The sequence below is a fragment of the Acanthopagrus latus genome, chromosome 16 (assembly GCF_904848185.1).
Source record: "Acanthopagrus latus isolate v.2019 chromosome 16, fAcaLat1.1, whole genome shotgun sequence".
Taxonomy (NCBI): Eukaryota; Metazoa; Chordata; class Actinopteri; order Spariformes; family Sparidae; genus Acanthopagrus; species Acanthopagrus latus.
Genome location: NC_051054.1, coordinates 22,864,300 through 22,883,045, shown reverse-complemented (window position 1 = coordinate 22,883,045; position 18,746 = coordinate 22,864,300). Strand labels below are relative to the sequence as shown.

The 18,746-nt window shown below is 39.8% G+C and overlaps 1 protein-coding gene across 3 annotated transcripts in view; it reads left to right on the top strand.

Annotated features, from left to right (window-relative positions):
* The window catches only part of LOC119034220 (leucine-rich repeat and fibronectin type-III domain-containing protein 2), a 133,732-nt gene extending 115,238 nt beyond the window's left edge, over nt 1-18,494 (top strand). For all 3 annotated transcript variants that reach the window (XM_037125032.1, XM_037125030.1, XM_037125031.1), the window contains 2 exons: nt 7,201-8,600; nt 13,945-18,494. In XM_037125032.1, the coding sequence (XP_036980927.1) occupies nt 7,222-8,600; nt 13,945-14,935 (2,370 nt within the window). In that variant the 5' untranslated portion in view covers nt 7,201-7,221 and the 3' untranslated portion in view covers nt 14,936-18,494. The remainder of the gene's footprint in view (nt 1-7,200; nt 8,601-13,944) is intronic.
* The last annotated feature ends 252 nt before the right edge of the window (nt 18,495-18,746 follow it).

Sequence of the window (18,746 nt, the reverse complement as noted above, 5' to 3'; positions counted from 1 at the left end):
CAATTCACAATCAAGCTGTGGACTGACTGAGGAGAAGACACTGAAGGCATCAGAATGACCACCTCCCTCTCTCTGAGGCAAATATCCAAGTGTACTAATAGCCACTGTCGGTCCTAACAGATGGCAACACAGCTGTGCGGGTATGTTCATGTGAAGGTTACCCTTGTTCAACAAACTCCCACTCCCACAACACACCTTGTTTTTGACAAACTCGCAGTATCTCTCTGCCACGCCTGCCTGTCATTGCTTTTTTTTTTTTTTTTCCTCTCCCATTCGTGATGCATTCTCAAGCGCTTATACTGGTCCTGCTTGATAAAATAATACAGAATTGAATCATGTCATCAATGGTTTCTTTAATATGCCACCCTTTCGATTAAATAGACCGTGATCTGGGTCAAAAGCTTGGCTAAGGTGTAGAAAAAAGGAAAAAAAAATGGATTGTTTTCTGGAGAAGAAGTGAAATCTTTCACCTCTCCTGTCACATGCAGTTTGTAGTTGCACGATACACAGGAATATTCATCTCATCTGAAATGTAGCGGGGTTTTTTTATTTGGTATATGGACAAATAACGAAGATGGTTGTTTTACCGCTGAGGAGAGTCTCGTGTGTTCTGACCAGTGTCTAAAACAGGGAAGGTTTCAGGAGCGCTGAGGCTCAGGAATAAGTCAAAAGTTGGTGAAATGTATTCATTCTTTTTCATCCCGAGGCTTAGATGAGTGGATCGGTACAACTCTCATGTCTGTCTGTTAAATATGAACCAAGCAGCCTTAAGAGTGAAAGCAGGGAGAAACAGCTAGTCTATAGCTCGCACAGATATTAAAGGAGACATATTGTGCACATTTTCTGATTCATAATTTGATTGTTGGTTACTACTTAAATACGTGTACATGCTAACCCTCCTTGAGACTATTTGTTTAACTTTTATGACTGTCTGGAATCCCAGTATCTGTTTTTATTGATAGATTCAAAGATTAAGTAATATGCATTGATGAACAGAGAATTATTTAATTCAGGTTTTTTTGCTTAATGAGCTTCAGCTGCATGATGCTAGCCGGCGCTGCTGGTTTTACTTGTGTTGGTACTGTAGGCTAATGCACATTTAATTTGGCAGCTAGAGTAGATTGCTCCTTGGCAGTACCTATTTGAAAAGCCTCTTCTGAGTAATTAAGTCTGTAGTCTATCTGCAAACTAGGTTTGTTGTAACTCTCTGTAAGTCTCTGCTGGTTGCCTGGCAACCTCATTGTCACGACGAGACTCGAGGAAGTTAACAGCACATAATAATCATAATATTGATCATAAAATATCTTTAAAAAACATTGTTGCACAGTCATTACACTATAAACAGGATGCAATTAATGAAAGCATTGACAGACAAATAAGAAGAATCAAATGTAAAGTATACAATAAGAGCTACTTGATACTGCCTTTATTAGGTTCACCTTACCCTTATTAGTCTCCCCTCTTATTAGTGCTGCTGTCCAGACAACTCAAAACTCTGATATGAAAAAGTACAATGGAGCGCCACTCAACGCTGTGAACAGGGCGCAAAACCCATCTACTCTGACATCATGAGGTAGCAGTTGTCTGACGTCACACAACTATCGCCACAAACATGAGGAGGGGCGAGGATGACAGTATTTGTATTAGGCAAGTGAATGGAATATTCAAGTGTCAAAAGTGCAGTAAGATAAAATGTAGGTCATTAACAATGTCTGTCACCCAATGTGTCAGTTCCCTTCTTTACTATTTATTTAAAATGCAAGGAGGCTGCACAGCTGAGAGTTCACCCTGTGTACACTTGTCAAAGAGACCTCCTTTTGTTACAGTCAAGTTGTTTACCAAGTTTTGGCGCAACACCTGGAATGCCTAGAGGTTGGAAGTTAGGCATTTCAGCACTGCGTTGACTGGAGTCTGTATATTCTCCCTCACTCTTTGTTGGTTCATCTGTGTTTTCATGTGTGTTTCCCGGCCCTGTTTTTCTCCTTGTGTCTTATCTGAGTTTGCTGCCTATGTTCCTCCTGTCACTCTGGTTTGTACTTTAGTTCTTAGCCATTAATGATGTTATTATTATTATTATTATTATTATTATTATTATTATTATTATTATTATTATTATTATTATTATTCAGCTTGATTATTATAGCTCACTTTCTGTTTCATGTGTTTTTGGTCTGTTGTTTTTTCTGGTCTACAACACTTTTTCTTCATACTGGTCAGGATGCAGTCCACGTGGAGTCAGTTTCGCAAACTGACCTGACAAACTTGACTCAAAGCAGATGACCAATCAATACCCATCATCGGTCAATAAGATATATTTTCTACTGACGGGAAATCGGTTCCATAAATACACCCTCCCTTTCAGGAAATGTACATAAAACAATTGATCAGTGTAATCTAGAGTTTCTCTGTGTTGCTTTGTATACTTAGTATCCACTATAAAAGACTGAGAGGCTTACAAAAACTGAAAAAAAAAAAGAAAATGTGGAATATGGTAACATTGCTGCATGTTTCTTTTCCTTGGAGGTATAACACTTTCCACACATGCATGCCAGGTAGTTGCATGCTTCATGAAACCCACAATCAGTAACATAATTAGTGTTGTTATCTTTGTTTATCAAGACACAATATTAATTTGGGAAAGAATGAAAAACCTTTAATTTTCTCAGATATTGTTTAAAAAGCATTAAAATAGATCTAAATATGAAATACATTTTTTGTAGTGCTGTTGGTTTAATGCCAGCACAACTGATTTATACTGACACCACGACAAATGACTCAACTAATCACTAATTGTTAAAAGCTTTTATATGTGTTTTTCTAACTACATTATCGGCTGTTCTCTGAAAAAGAAAATCCCTGTTCTGCTGAGAAAGTGATGTCCTTTTACATTCATAGACGCAACAACAGCACTTTTTGGTTTTTTTTTTTGTTTTTTTTGAGAGCATGAAAGCGGAAGAAATGTGCCAATTTGCAGTCAGCACAGGATGTCTAGCATTCGTTTTGGGACAGTCTCTGCAGAGGGAAGTACAAAACAATAAAAGCAATGGATGCATATAAACAAAGTTGCTGCCAGAATGGAGAAAAAACACATTAGTTCAACTCGAGTTCATTTGCATTTCGTTTCAAGGTGTACTGTGTGGAGGAAGTCTAAATTCAACTCTATTATTCAACAGAATTATGTAAAGATGAATGAAATGTGCTGAAAAAAGAACTAGAACAATGCATTTACAAACAGCAGGTTCAGTCGTTGTATTTTCCTTACATACTAATAAAAACTAATGCGTCCCCTGAGATCTTCAATTATTAACTGACTATTGCCACAACAGCTCTGACAAGCCTTTTTATTTATCTTTTCTATTTTATTTATTTATTTATTTATTTATTTATTTTGAAACAGAAACCTTTCTGAGTTTAAAAACAAAACAAAAACAAACAAACAAACAAACAAAAAACCGCTGCAATAGTTAAAATGGAAAACACAATTATGTCAATTATTTATTACAGGTCCAGGTTTGGATGGGACCACAGCTAGGGATAGATACTTTGTCTTGTATTCTTGCTGAGACAAACCAGAGGGAGGGTGACTGCTGCTGACTTTTGTTTATAACTGTGTTTCTTTGTTTAACACACATGAATTCAGATGTAATGTGTGAGGGTATGGTAAAAGTCAAAATCAGCAGAGTGACATCCTTCTTATATGTGTCAATATGTTTTTATCTCAAGGATATGATTTATTTTACTGAGATTTAAGGTAGCTGTTGCTGTTGTAAACATTGCTGTTTTTGCTCAAGACACAATATGGTTATTTTTTTATTCATTATTTTACAAATAAAATAAGCAATTAATGAAAAAGAACTGATAAGAGTATTGCCAAGGAACTTAACTGAACATATGAGTATCAGTGAGAGCAGTAAAACCCTAACAACAGCCATTTCTAATCAAGGTCTATCTATTAGGGACCTTGGGGTGGCAGATTAAGAATAGATGGAATTCAGCCACAGAGCTGACAACTGACATGGCTTCATTCCCCATTCATGTTCCTGAACCTATGCTGTGTTGATGTGATTAGTGTCAGTAGCTAATTAGGCAATCATGCTTTGATGCAAATGTTTGCAGCTCTTGCAGAGGTGATAACAAAAGACATAAAACTCTTAAGTGCTAAGTATTGTGCAACCTAGAGCCCTGTGCTCATTGCTTTAACACGTGGAGAAAGCTTCACAGCTTTACAGGCCTGCTGGGCCTAGTAACGTTTGCTGAACTATTACTGGAGATTTGCCAGTCGGGTGAGATGTTTCACAAATGGTCCATTATTATGATTCACAGATACCACAACAAGTATTATCTGAAGTTAAATATTCAGACATTCAATATATATGGATTTTTTGAAATAACTTAATGTAGATTGTACTTATGCATTACATGTCACATGTGAAATGAAAAGCCAAGTAAGCTTACTGTATTGTCAGTAGCAAAGATGATGGCAGGCACAGTAATCACTAAGAGCCAGAGGGTCACAACCATTCAAATAAGTTTATAATGAATTTCACACTTCTATATGTCATCCGCACTGATGCACTGAACGTGGGCTTGTCGGTATTTCAGCTACTTCTTTGTCTCTAACACTGAATTGTAGATAGTATTGCAGCCTTGGTAAAGGCCACCAGTAAATGGACACAGGCATTAAACATCATTCATGGTTCTCAGCTCTTTGTGCCTGAACCTCTTCTATCCCTAAAAGGTCACCTCTGCCTCTCCTCACCTGTTTTTTTTTTTTTCTGCCCAGTAACCACAAAAGTACTCACAAATGACACACGCTTTAATGATTTTTTTTCACTGGATTGGAAAATACACTGAACTTTTCCACTACGTCCAGTCAGCTCTGTGTGCATTTCTGCAAGTTTTGTATATTTCCCCCAGTTTTCGAAAATGCTTATCCACAACAACTGTCCCTACACAGGGTAAAGGAAGATCAAAATACAATAAAAAAAAGGCTTTTCAGCTGTCGTTTCATGATGCTATCCATTAAAATGAATCCATGAGAGAATCTTTGACAGTCTGTCATCGCTGACAGCTCTCACCACGAGGCTGTGCAGGGATTAGTGCCGAGAGGGTCAGAACAGTATGCATCAAGTCTGCAATTATTTGGCTAAAATAAGTATCTTTTTCACAGACGTTCACAACATTGTCTGCAGCGTTGATTGAACTCTGATATAAAGGGCTGCTGAGATACAGTCAAAGCTAAAATTAGTACATCAATAGCACAATGGATTACCTCAAATGTTGAATGCTGTAAAAGGACAGTCGACTTAAATCACAAAAGATTGCTCACCAGCGCTATATAGACTTAAAAGAGAGGAAAAATGGCTCGAAAATGGGATAGTATGGTCAAACCTCTATTCCATTAAGTCCCATCAGAAATGTACCTAATGTTAGGAACATAATGTCTGTAAAGATGTCATCTCCTTCACTGTTATGGATTCATTTCTTCATTTTAATGCTTATCGCATTTTCCATGAATGACTTTCTTTTTCCTTACCTTGTATTTCCTTCTAATTATCTCCATAAAACACACAGTCCAGGTGCAGTGCCACTTCATGATGTAATTACACACTGGTATCAATAAAGAGAGGGTCTATTTATGCATATTGCCTCCTGTAATTGTGACTTCTTCAAAAGCAGAGTCTCCACATCAAGGGGTGTTGCAGGTTATCAAAGATAATGAGTCCTCGTGCAGCATACCACACTTCTGAAAGATAGTGAATGATAGTACAAACATGCGGTTAAAACATTGCAACTGTCCCTCCCCTTGTTGCTAGTGACAACCAAAACTGACTAGAGGGTAGAGTTTTCCATTGATAAATATTTCTGATGTAAAGAAACAAAGAAAAAAAAGATGATTGAAATTGATTTTTAGTTTTTGAGTGTATTAGGAATTAATGATACAAATGTCTGGGGGAATCAAAAACTCATTGGATGAAGCCAAGCGTGGCCATCCATTTGGAGGAATCAGCCAGGTGTGGGGGTTGTTAAGGCGTTCACAGATGCATGCTGAATTTGTCGGCCAGCTCTGACAAGTCTCACACCTGCGGCTTGCGGAATATTCTCTTTCCAAACCACATGAACATTTGCTAAAACAGTGCAGACATGATGAGGAAAGTGAACAAATACGACAAAAGGCGAAAGAAGACACTGTCCAGGATTAAAATCAAAACTTTTTACAATTGACACCGGCGAGATGATGCAGCGATCTGAAGAACTCCATTGTTCACTGAATAAACATGCATGTGGCCTACATTTGAACTAGTTTCCATTGCATACATAACAGTATATCTCTAAAGACAGCTTACTGTATGAGCATGTACACCATTAAAAATAGCTTCTTAGCACTGTTTAATCCTGACCTTCATTCAGAGAATCCTCATAAGATTTCTCACACCTTCTTTGCATTGCAAAAGACATGCATATGAATGTTATAATGGAGAATATTAATGTGAAAAAAATCCTCAAGGACGACAATCAGTCCGACTCATCAAGTGAGCAATTTTTGCCTACATGGTCCAAAGACCACGGTGGAATTTAATTTGATCTGACCTGGATTTGTCGCTGCTACTACACACATATCACTGCGGCTGTTTTGTTATGTTTTGTGCATGAGTATATGAAACTATCTATGAATGAGAGGGTTATCTTCTTTTAATGTTGTTGTTATTAGACACCAAACACATCACAAACTGGCACCCTGGCACAGCCCAGGGCAGGAGGGCCCTGCAGTGGCTGATTAAAACTGCCCAACAGCATAATCATCACATGTAACTATCTACTGAGTGTTAGTGATATCTTATAAGTGAGATTACTGCTTAGAGCCCAAAGGATACTTAAAGGCAACACCCACACAAGCCACCAAAAGCCGCCACAAGCCGCGCCCCCTGCCGCTGTCCGGCAGAAGTCTGCTGCCATACCACCAGACAAGAGCAGCTGCTTTCCTTAAGGACTCCTCATGAGTGGACTGCAACTTGCATTTTGTTTACAACCCTGTGTTGTAGAATGACTAGCCGTTAAGCTTGAAATCATCGTGCGGCTTTGTGCAACCAAACACTGTCTGTCATAGGAAGCCGTAAATATGTACAGTGGTGAAACTGTGTCTCAGCTGATCATCATGTCAAATTCAAACTGATTCTCTGTTCTCTTTTGTTTCTACAGGTCCCCTTTGTATGAACTAACATGGACAAAGTGGTCATCAGTCTCCTGCTTCTGGGAACCGCAGTTACGATGGTCCATGCATGTCCCAAATACTGTGTCTGTCAGAACCTCTCAGAGTCTCTGGGGACACTGTGCCCCTCAAAAGGCCTGCTCTTTGTCCCGTCAGACATCGACCGGCGAACTGTGGAGCTCCGGCTGGGCGGCAACTTCATCCTCAAGATCACCACTCAGGACTTTGCCAATATGACAGGTCTGGTGGATCTCACCTTGTCTCGTAACACCATCAGCGCCATCCAGCCTTTCTCCTTCATTGACCTAGAGACCCTGAGATCCCTGCACCTCGACAGCAACCGGTTGACAGAGCTGGGACCAGATGACCTCCGAGGGCTGATCAACCTTCAACACCTGATCCTCAACAACAATCAGCTGAATCAGATCTCCAAAGCAAGCTTTGACGACTTGCAACAAACACTGGAGGATCTGGATTTGTCATATAACAACTTACGCAGTGTGCCTTGGGAAGCCATCCGCAAGATGGTTAACCTCCATCAGATGAGTCTGGACCATAACCTAATTTCCTTCATTGCCGAGGGGACTTTTACAGATCTGGATAAACTGGCCCGCTTGGACCTCACCTCCAATCGTCTCCAGAAACTCCCGCCAGACCCCATCTTTGCACGCTCTCAGAGCACTGTGATGATGGCCACTCCTTATGCACCTCCGCTCTCTCTCAGCTTTGGTGGAAACCCATTGCACTGCAACTGTGAAGTACTTTGGCTTCGAAGGCTGGAGCGCGAGGATGATATGGAAACCTGCGCTTCTCCTGCTAGTCTAAAGGGCCGCTACTTTTGGTCTGTTCGTGAGGAGGAGTTTGTTTGTGAGCCCCCTCTAATTACACAACACACTCACAAGTTGCTAGTGCTAGAAGGCCAAACGGCTAGCCTGCGCTGCAAAGCGGTCGGTGATCCGATGCCAGCTGTGCATTGGGTTGCTCCTGACGACCGTTTGATCAGCAACTCCTCCCGTGCAACAGTGTATGAAAATGGCACCCTGGACATTATAATCACCACGTCGAAGGATTATGGGACCTTTACTTGCATAGCTGCCAATGCTGCTGGGGAGTCTACAGCCTCCATTGAGCTGTCAATTATTCAACTCCCTCATCTTAGTAATGGTACAAACCGTACTACACAATCCAAGTCAGGGCTGTCGGACATTACTAGCTCTACCAAGATCAGTAAAGAGAGAGAGCCTAAACCTCTGCCAGAGAAGGTGGTGTCTGTATCAGAGGTGACTGCCGTCTCGGCTCTAGTCAAATGGACTGTTAACAAATCAACCCCAAAGGTCAAAATGTACCAGCTTCAGTACAATTGTTCTGATGATGAGGTCCTCATTTACAGGTAAGGATAATTAATGAATCTTGATTAAAGCCAAGTAGGGGCTGAGATCTTTCCAGTCAAAGTGGTAAATTAGGCCTGAGGTATAATCTTTAACAACTGAATACGAGATGCTCAGCTTCTTGTGTCGATTGCTGATTGTTTGCCGGGGGAATACAAAATCATTTTCTCCATGTGTCTGTGAGATAGCAACTTTATATTTGCTTAATCTGTCTTGACATTTTCTTTTTCCTTAAATGGACAGTTGCTTTCACCAAATGAATGAACAGCTAGTGCATGTTTTTGAGAAAAGTGAAACTCAAAATGAAATCCTTGCCCTGAACCATTAATTAGAAATCCAAAAAGAAAAAGGATTAGAGACCCTCATTTTAATGTATCCTTCATAAGCTCCTCAAGTCCATAAAGTGGAAGCTTGGAGACTACGGCTAGAGATCTTTGGGCTCTGTAAAATCAATTTCCTGTGTCAAATGACACAGTGAAAGTAGTGACATTCAGAAAGATAAATAAGCTGGAAAATACAGAAAAGAGCCAAGCCGTTTCACATTAATCAATTTGGGAAAGGCATTAACAAAGATCCAATATACTGGCCTGTGCTGTTAGAACAAACACAGATCCATTTTATATAAGTCCTGTATGTACATCGATTGGAAACATTTTATCTTACACTTTTTATTCTGGTAATATATAAAAGTCATAGACATTTTCTACCACGGTGCAGACATACTCTGTTACAAGGAAGAGTGATACATTGAATTTTTTGCTAAAGGGGAATGACAAAAATATTACCTTCGAAATGTATTTGTACAGTAGCAAAAATGAAAGTATTCATCATGCTGACAGGTCCCTTTCAGAATAATGTAATATTGTGTTATGTAATTGTTGTTTCTTGTGTTCACAGCTTTAATGTTGCTACTGATTAAGCTAATTTTACATAGGGTCGCATAAATGGAAATAATTGTGTACAAGTACTTAAGGAAGTGTAGGTACCTTCCACTACTGGGCTCCAGTAGCTCGATATACTGCAACAAAACTGCACAATCGGAGAATTACTAGCCTCATCTATGCTATAGATGGCATTTATGGCATCAGAAGAGTGTGGAATTTGGTAAAGTGCCGTATGCAGTATTCTGTCAGTCTAATGCCTTCCCTTACACTGTGACAACTGATGTTGAATCCCACCACACCTAACCCAGTAATATATTCTGCACCATGGCCTTACACAATTTCCCTGTAGCTGCTGTGCATTCCAGCAAGAGCCGTTTAATGAAAGATAATCGACTGAATACGGGAAGGCAAAAAAGTCCAGGTTATTAGCTGAGAGTATGAGATTAAACTGTACCACAGTAATGAAGAAAGATATTACTTTGTTCAAACACTGTTAACGCATCTCACCATCCCAGTCAATTAAATAATAAGGTGTTTATCTGATGGTCCTGCTTGCATACAATGAGCCAGTTTTTCATGCCAGAGAAAAGAGAACAATATGCATTTTCAATCGCCTTTATTTTCCAGTAATGGAAACTTTGGATGACTCCTGCACATTTCTTAATATGCATTAGTATTATAATTTCTATACAACTGCACACATACCCACTCTGCTCTGTGCTTTATAAACAATTTTTTTCCCTTTTTATTCATTGATTGGCAGCAGCAAGATTATTTCCCTGAGTGGTGATCATTTTAAACGCATTGTGATACTGTTATCAGTCAAGAATCATTGACAACAGTCATTGCATTGAATTATTTTGAGAGCCAGTTTGAGACCTAAAACATGCACATTTTCAGTTCTGTTTTGTTATTTTCTTGTTTGGTTAGAGGCTTCCACATCCTCAGTATAGTGATTTGTGATTTCCTCAGTTTGACCTCCCTTTCCTGCTTATGAGTGATAACTTTGTTGTGGTTATATGATTTAATGCTTTAAATTGTTTGTTACTTTATAATGAATGGACACACTATCTATTTTATATGCAGTAGAAACTTGACCTGAAGCACGAGATTTCTGTGCTCTTATGTAAGCGTGCAATCCATGTGCATGTCACAAGACAAATTAGGAGCTGGGAGCAAAAGATAACGAGCACGGAGAGGCCAACTACTGTTTTTGAATTAATATTGATATGACTTTATTTCCTGCGCATGCACACCTACTGCGCTCCTCTAGCTGGCTGACACAGTTTCCCGGGGCACTGCCCGCACTCAAGCAATGGCATGATTAAAAATCAATCAGGGCCACATGGGGGAGGAGAAAAATTGCATGACTTCTCTCAAACATGTGAGGCAACGCGGCTTCTTCCTAGTTATGGAAAAAGGCAATTAAGGATGAATAATGGACTGTAGCCCCACTGGTGTCTGGGCTCTGTGGTTGAGGCGCTTTAGAGAGATCAAAGCTAAGGATGCATAACTCTGCAAGAACAGCAAGCCAACAAAGGATGAATGATTGAAGCATCTATTTATAGATGCACATATGGTTAAGAGTCTTTAAGTGACGTTTTTTACACATAAGGTATGCGGTACATGTTTTATAGCTCAATATGTGTATAGATGATGTAGCAGTAATTTCCAGCCCGTTTGGGTCAGATTCACACATATTAAATGAGGCCCCTCACTGATACCATCTCCTGTGTCCTGAATATGTGTTTTATATATCTATTCTGACACCTCTAATTATATAATAGGTGATATTACTTTTAATTACTTTATCATAGCTATCTTAAAATGATGAATACCTTGAATAGGTTTGCAATATGTTTGGTCAAGTTTGCAGACATGCCACCACCATCTGTCATGCCATACACTGAACATTTCAAAGTATGCATTATTTGTTATATTACCTTTGGCTCTCTATTTAAACTCCTGTCTCTCTGTCACACAATTTCAGATGCATCCCCTGCTAGTGTCCCAGATTGGGAATTAATTATATAAATTATACTTTATATATACTGTGCCGATAAAAAATATTCCCCCATGCATGTGTTCCCCTTTTATTGCATTTATAAATGGAATCATGGTCAATATATTTTGCATTTTTGACAAAAAGATTACAAAAATTAAACTCTTCACTGTCAAAGTGAAAACAGATTTCTACAAAATGATGTCAATTCAAAATATATGATACATAATGGCATTAGTATTCACCCCTTTCAAGTCAGTATTTAGTGGATTGGTCTCAGAAAGGGTTGCATTTCTGTGTAGCTTTCCCTGTATGCTTCGGGTCATGGTCTTGCTGGAAAATAAATCTTCTCCCAAGTTGTAGTTCTCTTGCTCTCTGAATCAGGTTGTCCCTCGGGATTTCCCTCTATTTTGCTGCATCCATTTTACCCTCTACCTTTACAAGCCTTCTAGGGCCTGCTGCTGAGAAACATCCCCACAGCATGATGCTGCTACCACCTTTCCTCATGGTGGATTGACCTTGTTCAGTCTTCCACATAGGTGACCTCTAGTCAGGAGTTAATGAGCTTTCTTCAGCAGTGGCTTTCTCTTTGCCACTCTCCCATAAAGCTTTGACCGTTGAAGAACCTGGCAACAGTTGTTGTATGCAGAGTCTCTCCCATGTCAGCTGCTGAAGCTATTAACTCTTTCAAACTATTCATAGGTGTCTAGGTGGCCTCCTTCACTAGTCTCCTTCCAGCATGGTCGCTCAGTTTGTGAGGACAGCCTGCTTTATGTAGATTTACACGTGCCATTTTCCATCCATTTCTTCATGATGGATTTAACTGAGCTCTGGGGGATATTCAGTAACATAAGAATATGTTTTATCCATCCATCCAATTATACTTTTCAATTTAAGTGGCATGGAGTGATATTCCGTGTGCATGGTGTAATTGTTGCCAGGAATACTGATTATGAGTGAATGGACCTTCCAGACAAAGGTTTCTTTATACTACGATCACTTGCGACACATTCACTGCACTTAGGTGGTCCCCATTTCACTAATTGTAGGGTGAATACTCATGCTTCTAATTCCATCCATCCATCATCTGTACACATTATATGTACGCCGCTTAATCCTCTGCAGGGTCGCGGGGGGGCTGGAGCCTATCCCAGCTGACTTAGGGCGAAGGCAGGGGACACCCTGGACAGGTCGCCAGTCTATCATGCTTCTAATTCTCCCTCATTTTACATTATATATTTTGAATCAGTTGGCATTTCCTCATAGTGTCTACAAGAATCTGTTTTCACATTGACATTAAAGATTTTGTTTTTGTAATGAAAAGTATAATTCCATTTATAAAAGCAATACAAGGGGAAAACATCCAAGTGGGCTTAATACTTTTTTACAGGCACTGTATATCTATCTATGTATGTATCTACTTCTTTTTTAGTTACTTGTCATGTGTATCCTGTCGCTGTTTGAAGTGTCAGTTGTGCAATTCTTCATACATGAACTCTCACATCTGCAAGATGCAATATGTGGGAATGCATGTTTAAAAAGCAATACACTTTCTGACTTTCCGTTTCACAACATACAGTGCACATATTCATACGCTGGCACTGAACATGAGCAATGGATTCAATGAGATGTGGCCAGTAGAGTTAATTTCACCAAACAGACAGTTTGCAGTGTAAAAGCTGCAACAGCAACAACAATGATTGAATTACTATTATTACCCTATAAATGACCTTGTGTAGTACACCATACTTTGTACTCATATTCATATGCTTAATGCATGGCTTTGACCAGAAGTCTGCACTGCTTAAGCAGGAAAGGATGCGGCTAGCCCAGAATTACTAACTTAAGCCTGAAATTGATATAGATTGATCAAAAGTTGTTATCTTAGTTACATTATACCGCCACAAAGGAGTTTATATTTTCACCGGTGTCCATTGGTTTGTTGGATGGTCAGATTGGATAACACAGACCTACTTATAGTTATAACACAAAGGTGCCTACAGCACTTTGTTGACTGGTGATACATCTTCTACTGCAGCATTGACCTATACTTTCAGTCATAAGAGAAGCTTAGTAAATCACAGTCAAAGTCATATTCAAACATGTGGAATAATAATAGAGTGAGTTGAAAAAAAAATATGCACATTAAATGGAATGTACATGAATCACATTGAGCTAAAATAATATTCAAAAATTGATCATTGAATACTTATCTCATTACTATTGCGTCATGCATATCAAATGGGATATACTAGGACCAATGAAGTACTGAATTACTCTATGCATATGAATAGCCACTTAGCAGGCTTCATTTTGACTTCTGCTTTGATCTGCCCCAGCATAACAGTCTAATCCAGTGCTGCTTTTAACACTAAAGTCCCCTACCCTGATCATGAACTCCCATTGTGAGAAGTCTGTATTTTTAATGCTGTGTCTTTCTGTCTCTCTGTATGTTTTCAGGATGATTCCCATGACTAACAGAGCCTTTGTAGTCACAAATCTTGTCCCAGGGATGCAGTACGACCTGTGTGTCCTGGCCATCTGGGATGACACTGCCACCACCCTCACTGCCACCAACATCGTCGGCTGTGTCCAGTTCATCACAACAGAGGATTACCCGCAGTGTCAGTCTCTTCACAGTGGCTTCCTGGGTGGCACTATGATCCTTGTCATTGGTGGCATCATTGTGGCCACTCTGCTGGTGTTCATCATCATCCTGATGGTGCGGTACAAGGTGACCAGCGGCATCCAGACTAATAAATTACCCAACGTGAGCAACACATACTCGCAGACCAATGGGGGGTTGAACCGGTTCAATGGTGTCCCACCACAAGTCAAATCCACCGTGGTAGTGATGCGTGAGGAAATGGTAGAGTTCAAGTGTGGCTCCCTCCAGAGCAGTCTCTCTTCATCCTCATCCTCTTCTAACTCATTAGACAGCCAAACAGGAAGGGGTGCTGGCGACCGCTACAGTGTGCAGGGCAGTGAATGCAGCACCCTGCCCAGCAGTAAGTTCAGGAGGCACGGGCACGGTGCCAAAGCACGGCAAAATCTGGACCACCTTTTAGGGGCCTTTACCTCACTTGAGCTGCGAGGGATAGCAAGGGACCACCAAGGGGCTTCTGGCCCACCCACCACCTCCAATGCTGTGATGGCAGTGGCAACGGTACCCCCTTCAGATAAAGAGCCCCTTCTCGGGAGGGCTGAGTCCACCACCATGCTGGGCCGTCTCCTAGGCCTGCCCCAGGAGGGTAAGCCCAAGAGGAGTCACTCGTTTGACATGGGTCATGTGGGGGCAGCACAGCGTCGCAGCAACCACCCCCGCAGGATTAGTAACATCTGGACTAAGCGCAGTCTGTCTGTGAATGGCATGCTGTTGCAGTACGATGACAGTGAGGATGAGAAGCCCACTTTTGAGAGCGCTGAGTGGGTGATGGAAAGCACAGTTTGAGTGCAGTTGCTCTGACTGTGAGGTCCATGGCTAAACAATGAATCTTTATCAGAAACTAAAGGAACATGAGAGCAGAGACAGGCATACTACTGTGGGAACCTGCCTTTCGGTATTGCATGAAGTTCATCCATGTGAATACTGTCTAAGTAATTATGTAAGAAAAGACACTCAAGTCGATGGATGGATTCCTGGCCATGATCTCTAATCTCTGACGGTGTCTAACTGTGTATGAAATATTGCTACCGATTCAAAACAACATGGAATCTTAGATTGTGCAGATGGAATAACTCCCTAACCACTGGGCACGCGAGAGTGTGTCTGAGAGAAAAAGATGAAAGATGAAGTCAGAGTGGATTTACTACGTCTTCATCACGAGAACTGAACACTCAGAGGATTTGCCTCAATTGTGGTGAACTTTTTCCACATCACAATGTCTTGGACCCTCAGTGTGAAATAGGACTACTGCAACAGTAGCGAGAAGGACCAGAGGAGTGAACAGAAAATTAAAACAAAGTCATTTTTATTTTCATCTGGGTTTTTCTATCATTTTCACTATTTATTATTTGAGGTGCTCCATCAGCAGGCAGAGGCAAAGCTCTTTCATAAGGTTGTAATTGTCAGCGATCAAAAAACAGCCCAACGTGCAGCAATTTCATTTAGTTCAACAGTACTTTCAGTGACATTTCAATCACAAATTGAAAACATGGCTTATTTCAAATAAAATTTTATCCCCATGCACTAAATTTTGGCAACACTGAACCACAACAAGCCAGTCTTGCGTTTCTACCTCAGGTTATGTATCATATGAGGTTATTTATGAAATAAAGCAAGTGGAAGTGAAACAAAACTCAAATGCACAAGATGGGTCAAAAACAGCTCGAAACACGATGTCTGCAATTGTTTCAAAGGATGATTTAGTCTCCAGCCGATTAATTAGAGCTCAGGTTGAATGTCTTCTGTGACAAAATGTCTTTTTAATTGCTCTGATGCACTCTCCGTTGGTGAATTCTGGTGACAGTGGTCCCTGTAGGCTAAAAGGCCATTGATGGAAACAAAGTGTTTGCCTCAGGGTTTGGTTTCAGATATCAGCACATATTACATTCGTCAGACGGGAGTAGTCTTTGAAATCTATCAACCCCGATAAATCATTTGCTTAAACCTACAGCAGGGTGTACTATTCAGCTGCCATTCTCATTTGGTAACACAAATAAAAGAGGAATACAATTATCCATTTAGCCTGGTTAAATGGCGGAATGAGACCAAATTTAGGTTTATTAACTTGATAAAGAGGCGGCATTAACGGGAGAGAATGGTAGCAAACTCACTTTTTCAAGGGCCAAACAGCTGAAAACTCTGGAAATCTATTACACCAGATTGCATGCTACAGAGCCTTCTTGGTTTATGTATTATTTGTCTCGATTCATCAAAAGACCCATTTATCGTTCAGTCATGTTCACAAAGAGCTGTACATTGCAGTAAGATACTGTGAATTAATAGTTTTACAGATTTCTGCCTATGATCAGTTGAGACATCCCTACACACTTGCCTTTCTCAATATCGTGTGGACCTCTGCTGCATTTCAAGATGTGGGGTAGTCATATTTTTTTTTTAATCATTATTATGGTTTTCTTCCCTCGGTGTACTGTTCTGTATATTGGCATTTTTTTTGTACAATAACCAGGTGAGAATGTAAAGGGAGGGAATCGTGCAGTAATATTATTATTTTCATGTGAAGCAAACAGTGAGAAGGTGCTTTACTGTGGTGTACCAACTTGGTCATTGTTAGTTGGCTTACTGAAACAGGATTTTATATGATACAACAGGAAGTGGAGGACTGGCGGGTTTTTCACGGGTCAGTTCAATCGAATTACATAAAAACATATTTTCTGACTTACATTTTGTGGTGGTCAACCATGCAGACAGACTTGGATTAATTTGTTCAGGTTCTGAGATGCCCTTCTATGATATTTCCACCTCTATCACAATACAGTGGGGATGACACCACCATCCATACCATAGCAGCTTTATCTTTAGTATATTTGGTATAAGGGCCAGAATACAGTTTTTAAAGGACTGCATTCAGCCCTTGAGTTGAGTTCAGTTGGATACAGCGTCCTGCTGTAGTAAATACAACATGTATAATAACTGTTTAATTTACGTAATCCAGAACTACATTGCCCAGCTGCTTTAGGAAATTGGGTTTTTTGTGCAACTGTATATACCCTTTATGACTTACATAGCCATGTGCAGAGCTACACATAGGCTAGATATGTCAGAAATTATTGAGACAGACCAACACATTGTAGGTTTTGAGTCTTTAATGGACTTTATATTCGGTCACCTATTGTATTGGATGCACTAGTCAAAAACAGACCTAAAACTGATTCTCTTAACGGAGATCCAGAAACCCCAATAAGAATGACAATGATAATAACATTAATGATTACATTTCCCATCAGAGTCACAGGTTACATGTACTGGATTGGGGATTTTATCACCCACTCTCATAATGGGAGAGGAGATATCCATAAAATCCTCAAAACAGGCATAGTTTTGCATAATTTGTGAGAAGTTAAGTGACATCTCACTGCAAATTCATAGAAAGTTTCTCAGAAACACCTCTGTAATTTGGCACTAATCAAAGGTCTGCAATTTGTGAATGATGATGTACTGAGAGCCTTTTAGTCAGTGCTCAGCTGAGCATGCAAAAGTATGAAACATGTCTAATGGATAACATACAATTCAACATGGAGAACAATGTTTCATAACAACATTTGAATATTGACTTGAATTAAAAATGGAGCAAGGAATTCATCTGAAAATGAACAACCTTTTTATATACTTAGTATGACTAGCTCAACTCCATTAACAGTATTTTTCCAGAAATTAGGACCAAATTACATTTTCTTTACTGGACGCATCCTCGTTTTTAGGGCCAGGCAATGCAGCCCTAAAATAATATCCCACTATCTTTAGGTAATAAAAATTTTACTTTAATATAGCCTTTAAAACCAGGAAAAGAAAACACTCACAGTAATTATAGTATAACCATATCCAAATGACAATATATAGTTTCTTATCCTGATAATGATACCATATCAAAATATTGCCTAGTCCTACTCTTGAACCCACTGCGAAACCTCACCACAGTTATCACGCACAGAAAATTGTTTCACTGAAACTTTGAGCAACAAAACCAAGATTCCATTCATCTCTATTCTACTGAGTGGATGCAGAAAGCTGTATGTTTATCCTAAAAACCTGCATAAATAAAACCAAAAATGTCTGCATGGATAGATACTGTACAATGAGAGGGACAGTACATGAGAAAATGCTTTTTGTCATTCGGTTGAACTGACCCTTTAACTTGCTTTCCCGTCTTGTGACTTCATGTAACACCCTATTCCATGCTGCTAACTAAGAATACAATTTAAGTGTGTACTTGACTCGACATAGTCATGATTCTCACCTGAGGTTCTAGGACAAAAACAAGAAAAAAAAAAATAAAAACTGTTTCTGTGTGAATAATTTTTGCTACAAAAGAATATAAAATATTGATTAATTCCTATGAACCAAACTGGCTCCTCTGTGTTTTTTTTTTCTTCTTGAAGCATCTCACTGATACACTCATTACTTCATGTGCCTTGGATAACATTACTAATTACATTTTGGCCTTCATCCTTCTGAGCTTAAAGTCTTACGTTACCGTCCTTACACACAAAGCACTGAGTAGCTAATGGAGTGTCCTTCCTCCCTTGTTGTCTATGTTTGCTGTGGATGAGCCAAGGGTTTTCCTCCTGAGGTCCAGCTG